Here is a 16,611-nt window from a genome sequence, read left to right as displayed (position 1 = left end):
TGATATTCTAATTATATGACCAGCATCTGTATGATATGGATCATGAAATATTACTCACAAAATAAAATGCATTTTTGTGTTTACTCTACAAAAATCATTAGATTTGGACTTTAGAAATGTGCATATCAAATATGATACAATAAGCTTTACAGGGTTAAAATTTGAGTGGTAGCAAGTCCTTTTTACTTCAGCTAGCTCCATTAATATGCTTATTTTACTCGTGATGCATCTGAATTCTTTTTATTGTTTAAATGTCAGCTAAATGTCAGAATTTTCTGAAACAATTTTCTTTATACATGCTTTACAGAAATGTACAGGTACAGCATACAGAAATACACAAAAAAATTAACAAAACATAAAAAGCAGCATTTAAATATTGTCAAAGCACTAAGGCTAAACTTTGGTTTGCTGTTTTGTTCCATGTGAATTTTCTTTGGTGTAAATCAAAAAGAACTGAAAGTCAAAATCACACTTGTCCATTTCTAAAGATTCAAACAAAGTCCCAAATAATTCAGAGTAAAATAAAACCACTATTCACTTTTAAACTGCTTTGTGCTAATCTCCTGCAAGCATTAATAGTAATTTGAAAAATGAAGAGGTTTTAAACGTGGCTGGAAGCCACTGATGACACTCCTTTCAACAAGACGCAGGGGGGTTTCAGACGCATCATTTGACATCAAGGTCTCAGATTAGTGTCATTGTACAGCTAACAGCAAGACAAGAGATTGTACACAATGCAACAAATCAATAAGCAAATCTAGGGGTAAGTTATCACATTTGGGAAGTGGTTGAAAATAAATCTTTTCTATTAAAAGACAGTGACCATAAATATCTGCTGCAATGCAAGATCCAGCTTTTGTACGCTCAGAAGTTGCAAAATATCAATGTACTGATTTGTTGTGGAGCTTTCTTACAAAAAGAATGGTCAAAATTTAATCAGGGATCCACGCACATGGTTTGGATCATCAAGCATTGATGTGAATCCAAATCTTACGGCGCAGTCACATTAGTTAAACTTTGGCAAAGAAGGTTTATTATCAATAGTATAGCGATTCATGAAGCCCTCTCTAATCAGATGCCACTTCTAAAATATGTAGCCTTGTGGTGTGATCACATTAGAAAAACATCAGTTACATTTTTCAAGCAAAAAAGGTCCAATATCAATTGTCAATAGCATAGCGATGAATAAAGAACAGCTCACACAAACATCACTTTTAAACAAAGAAGCTTTCTGTTGGTCAGCTTGGCGAATTCATGTGTAAATTTGACGGCACCTTTTAAGACTATGTGGTGGAAACCTGAAAAATGCTGTTCTAGAGGTAGGAAGGCATAAAAGCATATTTGAATCAAATGGTTGCCTAACATCCTGTCCACTAAGATCCTGTATATGCAGTTCGGCATAAGTTTAAAAAAATACATTCCAATTTATAAATTTTTTCCCCCGATTTCTACTGAGAAATAAGAACTGTGGTCATTAAATATGACCTTGCTAATCTGTGAATTTGTTCAAGATCATTAGACGTGATGTAACAGTGCCTTGAAAGTTTCCTTAAAAGGTGTCCGTTTTCATGAGTGGGCAGCAAGACAGTATCTTAGGTTTTGAACACAGGCTCTTAAGACAATGTTTACAGGCAAAAAAATCTAAATCCAGCTGTACTTCTAAGGCCAAAACAATAAAAATGACCTCAAATTAAGACGATGATCTGAACACCTATCTGAGCTTCACAACAAAAAAGGCAAAGAACTTAAGACAAGACCAGTTTGATCCAGCAGTAACAACGAATTTCAAATGCAGCATACACGCATTTTAAAGATGAACTGAGTGATTTCTACACTACTAGGGCACCAAATGGAATTGCAAAAAATTTCAAATGCTCCCCCACTCTCCTATTGGTCAGTCAGAATGTAGCTCCGCCCTAAAAAGCACTCCACTGGTGCTCAGTCATGCCGATCAATCAAATAAATTAGCAATTCTATTAGATGCGCATTTGCAAGAATGCAAAAATTATGTAACAATACATAAGCTTAATATAGGGGGGGGGGGGTGTAAAAAGTTAGCATATCATGATTCGTATAAGGCTATCCCGGCCAGATTGTCAAAGGTGCAACATATCCGCAACATTTTTATTACTGTCTGTTATAGTCCCTTAAAACAGAAAGAGAAATTAAGGAATGTGTTTAGGTTTGTGAGAAACACTACACAAAAAAAGCATTATTAATGACAAATAACAGTACCTCCGGAATAACAGTGGAAACAACAAAGCCGTCAACTCTGTTAAAACATTATTGGTCATCAGTCCGTATCGCTTGCCAGTAGGAATAAGAAATGCAACACAGGTAATTGGCCCTCTGACATCACTCAGAGAACATCACTGCCCTCTTTTGGCAGTCCAGTCTTCACAGTCAGTATTCGTACAGGTCTTGTACCAGAGCAAAAGCAAGTTATAGGGGAGTCTGGGTCAAGCTTTGGCATATGCAAACAGGTTTAACACTCTTAAGTAGGCGGGAAAACCAAACCTGGTATAATTTGTACGTCACACGTTACGGTAGGACTAGTGGAGCTCTTGGAAATGTTACATTCAGGACTCAAACCAGTCCGTTAGCTGAGGAATGGTGAAGGCAGGATGTTTGAAAGAGTTTTCCATAAAACACACACATCTCAGTGAGCTACAAAGGAAGACGGAGGGGAGGGACAAGAGAGGCAGTGTAAACATTGAAGAGAGAGGCATTTCATTTGGCAGACAATGAGGCTTCTCAAAGGAGGTAGTGGGCTGAGGGCACTGGGAGGTGACTGAAGGACAAAGTGGTGATGTTTAGAGGGATGACAGGGCTGGCTGGCTTTATGTGGGTGCAGAGGTGCTTTCCTGTGGGTTAGTCCTGTATGAGCCTTCCTCTAGTGCCCCCCTCCTGTCCTCTCGGCCGTCCCCAGCGGACAGACCCATCGGGGGCTTGTGTACAGTCACTGAGCCCTGGGTGAGGATAGAGTGGGTTTCTTCACCATCCCAAAATGACCTGCTTGGGACATCTGAGAAAAGAAAAACGGAGACTGTAAAAATAAGTGCATGCACTAGATCAGTTCCAAACCCTACTGAGCAGACTCTCTGTTTACTGTATGCACAGGCAAGTAAAATAGCAAAAATCTACTTTGAACCACTCTTCATGATTAGCAAACATGGTAATAACTAATGCATGCCACACAACTAGTGTTCATTATGTGAAGCAAATCATAAAAAAAAAAAAGTAAATATATTTCATTCATATTTGTATATACAAATTATACCATATTATAGAAATATATGCATTTAAGTATGAATTAAATTACATTTAAAATTTACATTTTTCTTAAAACTGGCTGTGATCTAGGATGGCATTTTCTGATTCTGCATTCTGGAACTGCCTCATGCAAAAAGAAACTAGATTTGGCACAAAACATCCTATAAAACAAAGTATCTTAAGTTTAACGTATTAGAATAACTCCTAAAAATGCTGCCTAGGTAAGAGATCACTGAACTGAATAACAAAGCAATGGTGAAAGGAATATTATTAAAACGGATAGGTCCGGTCCTTGATTCTGATTAGTTGGAAGCTGGTGTAAATTACACTACAAACATACACCTTTGTTTACTTGGGTGTTGCTCGGCGACCACTTTTCTGGAACCACAACTGTTTCTGAGGAACTAAATTGTTTGGTGGAAGAATACTGTTTTTATTTATATCATTATACTTTATTTGCTCCGTTTTATTCTGTGTTACCTTACTACGTATATAGAATAACCGTTTTATAAAAGCAATAAGCCCCATGAAGTGTGGTTTACAGTGAATTTATAACAGCTAAGGGGTGTTGTTATGCACTCTAACAACATCCCTTAACTGTTATAAATTTACTGTAAACCATGACTTCTTGGGGCTTATTGCTTTACTGATAGGAAATAAGACTGAAATGAGGTGCATAACAATATGTGGTTCATCTCACCAGTGCTATAGTGTTGTGACGCTGGTAGTCGTGGTTCATGGTTGGTGAGGAACACAGAGGCATTCTGCTGACTTATAAAACTCTCCAGTGCCGCATCTGCGTGCTCCGTGTGCTGATCCCGCTCTTGATGGCTGCTCTGGTGTCCATCCCGAGAGATCTGAGATACAAGGGAGTCATCCTCTGTCAGGTAGGCGTATGGACAGTACTCACGCGTGCGCGAGTAGATGTTGGCATTGTCGTAGCAGTCTGAACAGATGACTAGAGGGCCTGGTCCACCTAAAAACACAAACGAAGGTCAAGACGGCCGACTAGTCAAACAACAACCCATTAGCCATCAATGAGGTCAACTGGTGAGACAAACAGCCCACTTTGCAATGACATGAGGGTGAGTAAATGACAGAATATTCATTTTTGAGCAAAATTAAATAACTTGTGGGAAAAATTTAAAACTTAACGTTACCATTAGGGACATTTCCCTGTCCCTCTCTGGGTTCACTCCGGTGGAAGCTGCTACGTCCAGCAAAGAAAGAGCCCACTCGACTACCTAGTCCATTAGCATCTGGATTACCAACACTGCTCACTTCACCATAACATACTCCTGTAGAAACCCATCACAACACGATAGCATTATACTTCCATTATAATGATTTACAGAAACTATACAAGTTTTTATAGCCTTTCTGAAGGAACACAGGGTGACTTTACCGTCAGTGCCTTTGTGGACGTAACTGTTAGCATGAGACGGCATAAGCTGCTGGTAGCTTCCATTTTCTGAGTTACTGTAGCCCTCCTGAGGCTCGGACAGCGTACCCTGAGATGAGAGGTAACTGGGAATGTCTGCTGATAGGTTCATCTCATCTGGAATACACCAACAAAGAGATTTATACATTAAAATTCATGTCATTTTTGTGCTTAGACTTCAAATTATTTAATTATTGATGAATGCTCAAACCGTTATAATGGATATTTTAAATACTAGGTAGGGTTTTATATATATATATATATATATATATATCTCCTAGTAAATAGCATTTATTTAAATTGCATAATATTTCATTAAAATAATAAATTTAAAATAAAGTATATTTTATAAAGATAATATTCGTTATTCTACTTCCTTTTTTGTTGAACACCAAATTATTAAAAATGTAGTAAAAACAAACACAATTTCTTAAAATGTAACTAATTTCACTACATTGTTACCATCTATGAAAAGTAATGTTAAATAGTGTTGCATTACTTTTAAAACATAATATCCAAATTGTGATTATTTGAGAACTGCAACTATGTTGATCATTTAATCACACTTTGCCATTCAAAAAAGGGAATTTTAAAAGGGAAACATTACCAACATTTCACAAAAGCCCTATGACTAAGCATTATTTTCTATTAATGCTTTCTATTAATAACTAGAAATTATAGGCTATAACAATCAAAACACACACACACACACACACATATATATATATATATATATATATGTAGTTTTTAATATTGTTTAATATTATTTTATTTTAATTATTTAAAATAATACAAGGAAAGTTGTGCACTGACCTGTATTTGTTATGCTGTAGTCTTCACTCTTCCTCCTCATGTGATAAATGACCATGACCCACACAAGCGAGGTGCCAACGACGCAGCAGACGACCACCATCACTACTATGCCAACTGTTGTCCATCCGTCCTGACTGTATATGCTGGTCACCGGGTCACAGTTGGCTGAGGGTGAGACGCTGAGGTAGATATGACCGCGCTCTGTGCCAAGCGTGTTGGACATGATGCACGTGTATTTCCCTGCATCAGCAGGGCTGGCATCTACGATTATGAGGAGCTGATTGGCTGCGGCGAAGAAGTGACGTTCCGTCAGCACCAACGGGGCATCGTCTTTGGTCCAGTTGAGACGGGGGGCAGGACTACCACGTGCTATGCACTGGAGGACAGCAGTCTCACCTCGGGCAACATTACGGTCCTCTAGAGGGCGCTGGAAGGATGGGGTTTCTGTCAAACAGACCAGAGGCAATTCATTTTTAAACTACTATCAAATGTAAATAATTCAAAAGTAATTTTGGCCATTAGACCATGGTAAAAAACTATACCAAGCACAGTAAGAGTGGCATTGGTTGACAGGGTGCCCGCCTCGTTTTTCGCTGTACAGCTATAGACGCCCATATCCTCCGTCTTCACATTAGCAATGAAAAAAGTGTCATCATCTGGCATGACATGCATCCTTCTTTCACGGGCGGCAGGGAAATTGATACCACCGTCTTTCTGCCAGGCGATCTGCGGTGTCGGGTGTCCCTCCGCAGCGCACTCCAACCTAGCGACTGTACCGGTGCGGATGGTCAGGTCCATAGGTGTCTTCAGGAAGGTGGGGAGCTCTGGAAAAAGTCATTAAGAGTTATTTTCACTGCTTTACCCAAGTAATTCCAGAAAGGCCTGAAAACTTCAGACTTCACTTGTAAAGCTTTACTATAACAAAGGTTATTACAATGATTCTTTCATGTATAATAGTAATAAAAATATTATAGAAATTATTCTAAAAGTACAATAGAGTACAACATAAATACCATGGTATATGAATATCTGATTCATACTATACCATTAGTACATTATTTAAGGAAAGTAATAAATATAATAACATTTGTTATTAATATAATAACATTATATTACTATAAAGATTCACTATTTATGAAATGCTACAACAGAATTCACACTTTGGCATTCAAATATGAAAATAATTACTGAGGACAATAATCATATTTGGGGTGTGCGATATAAAAAATTTTTGATTGTTGATGATTAAAATGTCTCCACAGTCTGCTTTTGAAGAAATATCGCAGTATCGTGCTAGAGCGCTCGTTCTATCAGTTGTAGTTCTGCCGCCTCATCCACAATATATACCGTACAACACAACATACACTCACATCAATTCTTAACTCAGCGGTAGAATTGCACTCACAAGACACTGCACTTCGCAATCACAAAAGTAGATTATTTGGATGTGCTTTAAAGCCTTGGTGGTTAAACATTCACATACTGTTCTGACGTGCGCTTTTTTTTTTGAGTGAGTACACACTCTAAAAAGCCTGTTAAATAGCGCCTGATTACTGGGCTTAGATATTCTTCACATCTGATTGCACTAATACTGTCGAAAACACACAAGGTTCACATATAAACAGTTGGTGGTCATGTCTAAAGATAAAGTAAACAGCTGAGAGAAAAACGGATGCATGCCTGTATATTAGATGCATGCAGGTCTTAAAGTGACAGCAGACTAGATAGATAGATAGATAGACAGACAGACAGACAGACAGACAGACAGACAGACAGACAGACAGACAGACAGACAGACAGACAGACAGACAGACAGACAGACAGACAGACAGACAGACAGACAGACAGACAGACAGACAGACAGACAGACAGACAGACAGACAGACAGACAGACAGACAGACAGACAGACAGACAGACAGACAGACAGACAGACAGACAGACAGACAGACAGACAGACAGACAGACAGACAGACAGACAGACAGACAGACAGACAGACAGACAGACAGACAGACAGACAGACAGACAGACAGACAGACAGACAGACAGACAGACAGACAGACAGACAGACAGACAGACAGACAGACAGACAGACAGACAGACAGACAGACAGACAGACAGACAGACAGACAGACAGACAGACAGACAGACAGACAGACAGACAGACAGACAGACAGACAGACAGACAGACAGACAGACAGACAGACAGACAGACAGACAGACAGACAGACAGACAGACAGACAGACAGACAGACAGACAGACAGACAGACAGACAGACAGACAGACAGACAGACAGACAGACAGACAGACAGACAGACAGACAGACAGACAGACAGACAGACAGACAGACAGACAGACAGACAGACAGACAGACAGACAGACAGACAGATAGATAATTTATTGTCCCTTAACGGGAAATTTGTTCTCAAAGATTATCATACAGCACACGCAACTGGCAAAAAAAATAAAAATAAAAATACACATACATCCATACATACATGTACACATGTAACAGCAACAACAAAAACACAAAACGGTGAATGTTCAACTTTGTAGTCTATTAAGGATTGAAATTGCAGATGGTACAAAGCTCTTTTTGAAACGAGCCCTTCTCCATGTTAGGGTCCTGTATCTTCGCCCAGAGGGCAAGAGAGTGAAGTGGAGTAGACTAATAGTACTAAACATGTTGCCGCTTGTCATTAAAGGAATAGTTCATCCTATTTACTCACTCTCATGCTGTCCCAAACCTGTATTAATTTTTTTTCTTGTGCTGAACACAAAAGAAGATATTTTGAGGAATGTGAATAACCAAACAGTTGCTGGTCCCTGTTGACTGTGATAGTAGGGGGTTAAAAATACCTATGGAAGTCAATGGGGACCAGCAACTGTTTGGTTACCCAGATTCTTCAAAATAACTTGTATGTTCAACAAAAGAAAGAAATTCATTCATGTTTAAAACAACTTAACAGTGAGTAAATTATGACAATTTTCTTTTTTGGGTGAACTATCCCTTTAATTTTAATAAAACAGAACGCAAAGAGAAAAATCGCTCACTGCTCTTGACTGAAGAACTTTAAAGGTCCCATGACATGGATTATTTCCTTTTCTTTAAATGCTTTTTAATGTTTCCTTAGGTGTACTTATATTGTTAGTATGATTTTTACATTTAAAATTTAGAAATAAAAAGCATTTTTATATCCTGATATTAGCCCTCTGGCTTGAATGCTCTGTTTGAAGGGGCGTGTCTGCTGTGTCTGCTGTGACTCAGAGTAAACGACAACTGTTGTGATTGGCTGACATCTTTGCATTCGAAATGCGTATTACATGTGGAACCCCTCTCAAATATATATATATATATATATATATATATATATATTTGAAAAATAAAGTGCTGTTTGTTTTATTTGTATATTATGTGTTTTTGTAACGGTATCTTTGTTCTTATTTTTTAATAACAATGATAAAAAAAAAGGATTCATCCATTTTGGCCTAAACATTCGCAATTCTTTTTTTATTTTACACTCTGTTACCTTATAAACTTTGTTTTAATAAAGGGATATTAGTTTGCCTACATCTATTAATATTATTTATTATCTATTCAAGTGATATGGGTTTTAATATAATATATTAAATAATAAAATAAGTCTTTTTATAGTATCATTAATCTTATTCAAACCTTGTACAATAGTTATTAAACACTTAAAATAATTTTATGTAAGGAAAATATAATGTTAAAGTTCTATAACACTAATATTAACAACATTTTCTACTCATGAAACGTGACAACAGAATTCATTCTCCGATTAAATGGCTAGAACAAAAACATACAAACCAATGGCCAAACAAACCCTAATCAGCACCATGTGCATTTACAGTGTTTGCTTTGTGAATTAAGTTTCTGTTATTGTTATATTCAATTATTGGCTTACAAATCCGCTCCTCCATCAGTATCATGAACTGATATAAACAGCGTAATTAAATTGCTGAGGTCGGCATCCCAGAGGGCTGCTATGTTTGTTCAACAGACAAGGAAAATTAAACTGACAGAGCTCTGAAAACAACCATGGAGAAATGAGGGGTAAATAAGTCGAGGGAAAAAACAAGTGGCAACCTGCTTATCAAAGCATAGGATTCCTGCAGATGATCGCATAATCGACACTTTAAATTAACAATCTGACACCAGCAGACACTCTGAATTATTTTTTGAAAATCCTCTAATTGCACTAATCTCCAAAAAATAAATTTTTGCCTTATAGAAATACTTTTTTGAATAAGATCTATGACAGAGGAAAAAACAGGACGAAAGCTGTTTAAGTAACAATCGATTTTGATGAAGCACTAACCATTAACAGTGAGCTTGGCCATGGTGGAGTAGTTGGATCCAAAATGGTTGGAGACCACACACTGGTACTGGCCCTCATCTGTGAAATTGACATTAAGCAGGTGGAGTACGGTGGTGTAGAGGAGGCGGTGATCCTGGTACCGAGCGTAGTTCTGCACCTGAGCATCATACAGCACCTCTCCGTCTTTGCGCCAGGCGGTGCTCATGGGAGAATCGCTGCTACTGAACGCAGAACAGTTTAGAGTGATGTTGGTCCCACGCAAGGCCACAGTGGTCTTGGGATGAGCGCTGATCTGGGGTTTAGGGAAGTCATCTGTGAGTGAGACAATGAAGAGAGCTCAATGCAAGAAAGAGCTACAATTTAAAGTTTCATAAAATCGCTTTTTTTATTGGCACAAGACACAAAACAGAAAAGGGCACCATGAACGTTCTGTTACTGTAAGGTCACTCACTGCAGACAAAATCCTCTGGTTTAATAGCAAGCACACTAGATCCTGCCAGGAAAGAGGGATGAGCACAGACGGCAGCGCAGGATTGCTGGAACTGACTGTCAATCAACCACTGAGCCAACCACTGCAGCTGACAGTCACACAGGAGGCTGCTGGTGTTCAGATCACTGAGGAAGACAACAATACAAGCATTATTGAGAATACACTATACTATTCTAATATACAAACACGGTTACAGAAATATACAAAGATACAGAAAATACATGAAATACGTACAGTCTGTAGAAAGCAAAGAATGACTTACAGTGTTTTAAGTTTTAAATGAGTGAAAGCATCAGGATGAATAGACATGATGCCATTCTTACGCAGGTCCCTGCAGAACAAATGTTAAAAGATTATTTACAATAGAAAAACATAACAAAAATTCTTTGTGTTTGCTGAATAATGGAATGGACTGGATTATATTATATTGGATTTCAGTGTAGTCATTGTCTTTATACAAATAAGAACAATATAACAGCATATCCTTATAAATTTATGAATCTATAACCTAGAGTATTTCACGGAGACGGGTTTAAAACATGACTTATAGAAATGGGTCTTTTCTGTTACATTTTATAAAGGTTTGATGCTCAATTTCACTTGAATCAAGTAAACATTAGCTCTATTAGCCTATTTCTGCCTAAGTGTTAAAAAAGGCTTTATCTCGCAATTACAGAAGAATACAGAACAAAAGATCTGCTGCTTTGAATGTTGTGATGTAACTTCACATCTCATAGTATTTTGAAAACATCAGCTCTCATTTTTACTGGATGGAATAATATAAAAACTCTTCCAGATGTTTTTATTTTATTTCGATATTTTTATGGAAGTCTGTGCCTGTCCTTGACTACAAAACAAACAGGCTGTGAAAGTTTAGAATACAGAAAAATGTCATTTTCTGAGTTATAAAAGAGATACAAGGCTGAAAGAGAGACTCACAAATGCTCCAGCTCCATCAGCCCCTCAAACGCTCTCTTAGTGATGGTCCTGATTTTATTATTCTGTAAAACTCTGGAAAACACAAATATATACGCACATGTCAAGCCACACTTTACATCTCTGAGTCAGATCAAACAGCTCGTATCCACCAACAGACTCACAGCGAGTTCAGCCTCTTCAAACCCACAAACATGCCAACCAAGTCCTCGATGGCAAGAGAGATCTCATTATTTCGGATGTCCCTGGAATGAACAAACATCAAGAACGACCCATCAGAATATTTTCAAACTGCTGCTTTGTAGAACATGCTTTCTGTTATCAATCTAAAATGTCAGAGCTGGTTTATTTGGTGATTGTACATCTACAGAGACTTGAGTTTCAGTGCTCTAGGCAGTTCAGCGCCATTGTATGCTTTTCATGTATAATAGAAGGTACTGTACGTGGGAGTATTTTGAGCGTGTTTTCACGCACTGCTGATTTTAAAAGGCTGAAATCCCTTTTCCAACTGTGCCAAAGGAACATGAGGTTATGGGAAGTGGGCATGTTTGAATTTGTTTTTTTTTTTCTGTGGGGTAAGCTGAAATTAAACTAAACTAGAAGGATTCATATAGGGCTTAAACTACAGGGATAGACTGTATCTGTTTGTCATTAGGGGCTCTTTTTATTCTACAGAGATAGAGCTCAGTGCTACTTCTATTTTCCATCAAGATCATTTGGTTACACAAACACACCTGTTTATTATCTGAGAGCAAATACAGGGATGTTTGAATATCATAAGAAAAGAAATACAGAAAAATCAGTAATGTATGCCAGTATTTACCAGCAAAACTGTTAGAACTATTATTTGCTAGAACTCTAATACTTCCAGCTATTACTGCAACTTAAAAAACAAGTAGTATTTATATTTTATTAAGAAAATAATAACACTTATATGTTGCTTATATATATATATATATATATATATGTGTGTGTGTGTGTGTGTGTGTGTGTGTGTGTGTGTGTGTGTGTGTGTGTGTGTGTGTGTGTGTGTGTGTGTGTGTGTATGTGTATGTGTGTGTGTTTTGTGGGATGAATGAAAATCTTGGCAGGGCAAGTTAAAACCTGAATTACTGTCCTGACCGACACAGCAGGAAAAAACAAATATTTAATGCATTTTATACATAAACTTAAGGCTTTTTATATAGTGCTACCAAAACTATCTGCATAAAATGAGAGACAGAAGTGAAATGTGTGTTATCTTACAATGTGCGGATGTTAGCCAGGCTGCTGAACACTCTTTCTCCCAGGTGTGAGATTTGATTGTCACCCAAGTTGAGACTCTGCAGGAGACCGAGACCAGAAAACACCCAATCCTCCAGTCGACTCAAGTGATTGAAGGACAAATCCCTGGAATCAAAACACACACATATGCATTATCTGAGAGCCAACAATCAAATACAGCACCTCTAGAAAAAAAAAAAAACAAAGACACAGATCACCCATTTCTAAAAAAATAAATAAAAAAAATGTCACATTATTGTATATACTGTATAATTAAACGTTAAGGTCAGGGCTGAAGAGACTCACAGCTCCTCCAGGCGATGGCAAAACTCCCAGGCATCGGCTCGGATGAGTCCAATATTGTTCTGATTTACCTGCAGAATCCGGAGCATGTGCAGGCCATATAACCAGCCCTTATTCAGCTCTGTCAGATTATTATACTCCAACTCTCTGGCAGAGAACAGAGCACACATCACCCATAAATCACTACTTTGATTCATGTGAAATGGAAACTTCAATTATACATTTAAAAGCAAGGGGGTTTATTATCATAATAATACTAAAAAAATGAATAAATGATTGTACAGCCTTTTTTGGCAAAATTAAAATTTTAATAAAAAAATAAATAAAAATGTATATATTATATATATATCTATATATCTATATCTATATATCTATATATATATATATATATATATATATATATATAGATATAGATATAGATATAGATATAGATATATATATATATATATATATATATATATATATATATATATAGATATATATATATGGCTCTAAGATGGTGATTTTATCCACAAAAATTTTCTCTTTAAAATAATTTAAACTTTTTTTTTTGGCAAACAGCAATTTCTAGCTACAAATCTTTTCTATTTAAACACTTTATGATCTACTGAAACCCTGGAAGCACTGACTCACAGTTCCTCCATGTTTTCCAAACCAAAGAGAGCTCCATCCATCAGCTTTGTGATGCCGTTGCGCTGCATCTTTAACGATTTAAGAGCCTTCAGTTCTTTGAAAATGAGACTTTCCACCACACGAATCCTGTTGCGCCTCAACTCTCTGAAAAATGAAAAAACATGAAGAGGGGCACATTACAATGAGAAAATCCAAACTACTGTCCAAACCGTCGGAGAGAGACAAGACAACAAGGGAAATTAACTCCCCACTTGATAATATCAGGTGCATTTAGCACGCAGTAATCCTGTCAGACACAATCTAATTAAGCACAGCAAAAACATCCTATTCATGAGCCATGAATACGCACAAGACTTGGAGATGAGAGAGGGTGAAGACTTTATCAGGCAGCACAGAGAGTCTGTTCTGGTTTATCTTCAACACCAGAAGTGAGCTGATGTTTCCGAAACAACCGGGCTCCAAGGAACTTATCTTGTTTTTGCTCAGGTTTCTGATGGAGAGAGGAAACAGACAAATATCTGTGAGCCCCAAAAGTAATCAGAAACACCAAGCAAAACATCCAGTACTCAATGACAAAAAGATCAAAACAACAATTGATATTTAACTCAAGGGAAAAGTATAACTTCTTCAGAAAGCTCTCTTAATGTACCTAGAATTTGAACAGTCTTATGAAGGTGCACAATTCAGACGAGCTTGAGTACAAAAACTCACAGATGTTTCAGCTGCATGGGAGGGAATGACCCGGCCTTAAGCTCAGATATAGAATTAGAGCTCAAGTCCAGACTTTCCAGAGATGAATATGGCAACAGCTGCTCCGCCACAACTTCAGAGATTCGGTTATGAACACTGAAAATGAACAGCAGATCGTTATAGAACCATATCAACATACATTTACTCTTAATGAAAATTAAAATAGTAATCAATCACATAATCCACTACTAATAACACTTCAGTCAACTGCGTGACACTACATAAGCAACTGGAGCAATTTCACCAGCTATAAACAACAGTGAAGCCTGAAAAAGAATGAAACGCAGAGGGAAACTTACAGTGACAGCGCTGTGATGTTGGATGAGACATCTCCAAGAAAAGGCACCGCTGTAAGTTCATTCTGATTCATAGACCTAAATTCAAAGAGAAAATGTATTAAAACCTAAAAGTCTAAAAAGAAAAAACTTTACAGAACAATAAAGTCTATTATAAACCAAAAACTACTTAAGGAATAGCAAAAGGCTTATCTTTTTGCTCTCACTAACAAAAAAAAAAATCATTCATACGTTTACTTTAAAAGATTGCACAGGGAAAAAAACCTCTGCACCACAACATTGGTGGACATTTTTAGATATATACTAATAGGTCTTTGACTTACTAAAACTATTTTATTATCAATGAGAGGGCAGAAGGCATGTGTATTAGTTTTTTCTGCAAAAAAAGTTTTGGATATGTTGGTAATTTAAAGACCTTATATTGTCATGTATCAAACAGTAGGCTGTAGAGGGAGGGGGGGGGGGGTGCCTTTGCTCCAACCAGTGCAAGATGCTTTCTTGTTACTAAAAAACTATTTTATTATAGTATAAATAAATAAAAACATATTGCGCTATTTTATAGAGAGAGAAAAGTTGTTTCTACAAGGAATCATGTGACATTTCAAGGTAACTCCAAAAAAAAAAATCATAAATATTGACTAGAATTGCACCAAACTAACAAATGTGAACTTATCAGCTGTCAGTGGTGCGTCAGTATCGTGCACATGTGCAGAATCCGCAAACTGCTGGAGGCTGACCATCTCCAGAGCAGGTAAACATCTGCTGTGTTACTCACGCATGGGTGATCCAGACTGGAGCTCCCAGAGCTGCAGCAGTCAGTCTCTTCCTACTGCAATCCAGCAACTGTGCTGCACCTGGACCAGCGGAACACGTACAGGGAGAAGGGCAAGTGTCCAGGCCCGCGACACTCACTACGAGCAGGAGCAGGAGCAGGAGCAGGGCCTGGGGGATGGGCCAGCCCTCCGCCATTTTGAGCTTCTTGGTCGCAAATGATCAGTCACAATTATGACATTAATGAGACACAGACACTAATCTGTGTTTTAAAATATAAACGTGATTCCATATGAATCCGAATTAAGTTGAAACACATTGCAAAGCTCTGATTTAATCTCTCTCGGTTTGTCTCTTCGAAATTCCCTTCTTCCTCCTTGCAATCTCTGCAGCTTCAAGAATTCCCAAACGGAGCGTCAAACAAGCTATAAGACCCGGCAAAAAAGTTTCGGTATTCCGAGATATTTAATGTCCTATTTAAGACTGTTTGTTTGCATTTGAGGGGAAAACAGAATTCAACTAAAAGTCGTCTTTCCAAACATTGTTCCTCGACTTTTTTCCAAAGGAAAAACAAACCACCTTCTTCCGTTGACACGTGATCCGCCCCTCTGTCACGTGCTGCTGGAGGCCTCGCGTCATTGGCCAGTCGACTAATCCGTCAAACTTTCCTTTTTTTTAACTGTTTGTTATAAATGTTTCATGAAAGTTAAAATTTAAAGTGTGTATTATGACAGCTTTTCAATTGTATTGCATCTCTTTATTTACTCGTTAAATTAAATAGCTAGATTTTTTATTTTGGTCTTGTTCCCTAAACTTTAACTCCTGTAATACATTTATTTAAAGGGATCAAACTCTGCTTTGCAGTCTATCAAAAATGTAAATAAATCATATTTTGAGTTCATTAATTATCTGTTTGAACAGTTTGTATTTTTGTAGCAAGGAATTTTGCATCTTCATGATCTGATAAAAAAAAATAATAATAATAAATAAATAAAAATCTGAAGATAAATAATTTTAAACAACAGTGCATGTGATTGTTTGCTTTCCAAGAGTGGTTCCCACAGCAACATAGTTTAAAATGTGAAGTTATGCAAAAGACAATGTTATAGATGTGTAAGACAGAAATGATCTAACTTGTATGTTTGTGCTAAGGGCCAGTTCTCTGACTACACTCTCAATGTAACTCAAATTATAAATTAGACACTATAGTGAGATGAGATATTTTAAACAAGGCTGGCATGTTGACATCAGTAATACATTGTGCCCAATGATATAACAACAAAATTAACTCAATTATGT

The 16,611-nt window shown here is 37.3% G+C and overlaps 1 protein-coding gene across 2 annotated transcripts; it reads right to left on the bottom strand.

Moving 5' to 3' along the window:
• Positions 1-224: 224 nt before the first annotated feature.
• On the bottom strand, positions 225-15,929 carry LOC132151617 (leucine-rich repeats and immunoglobulin-like domains protein 2). Of its 2 annotated transcripts, none has more exons than XM_059559840.1 (18): positions 15,317-15,929; positions 14,545-14,619; positions 14,207-14,341; positions 13,845-13,985; positions 13,496-13,639; positions 12,866-13,009; positions 12,542-12,685; positions 11,461-11,541; positions 11,300-11,371; positions 10,623-10,691; positions 10,322-10,485; positions 9,871-10,182; positions 6,070-6,351; positions 5,528-5,971; positions 4,679-4,831; positions 4,434-4,571; positions 3,974-4,249; positions 225-3,025 (listed from the first exon to the last, which is right to left on the bottom strand). In XM_059559840.1, exons 1-18 carry the CDS (start codon positions 15,508-15,510, stop codon positions 2,841-2,843), a joined length of 3,153 nt encoding a protein of 1,050 aa, XP_059415823.1. In that variant the 5' UTR covers positions 15,511-15,929; the 3' UTR covers positions 225-2,840. The 2 variants fall into 2 exon arrangements, with proteins under 2 accessions (XP_059415823.1, XP_059415825.1); XM_059559842.1 differs by having other exon boundaries at positions 3,974-4,240.
• Positions 15,930-16,611: the final 682 nt, after the last annotated feature.

Source organism: Carassius carassius, chromosome 10 (genome assembly GCF_963082965.1).
Source record: "Carassius carassius chromosome 10, fCarCar2.1, whole genome shotgun sequence".
NCBI lineage: Eukaryota > Metazoa > Chordata > Actinopteri > Cypriniformes > Cyprinidae > Carassius > Carassius carassius.
The sequence above is the reverse complement of the archived record's forward strand: the minus strand, read 5'-3'. Positions and strand labels throughout refer to the sequence as shown.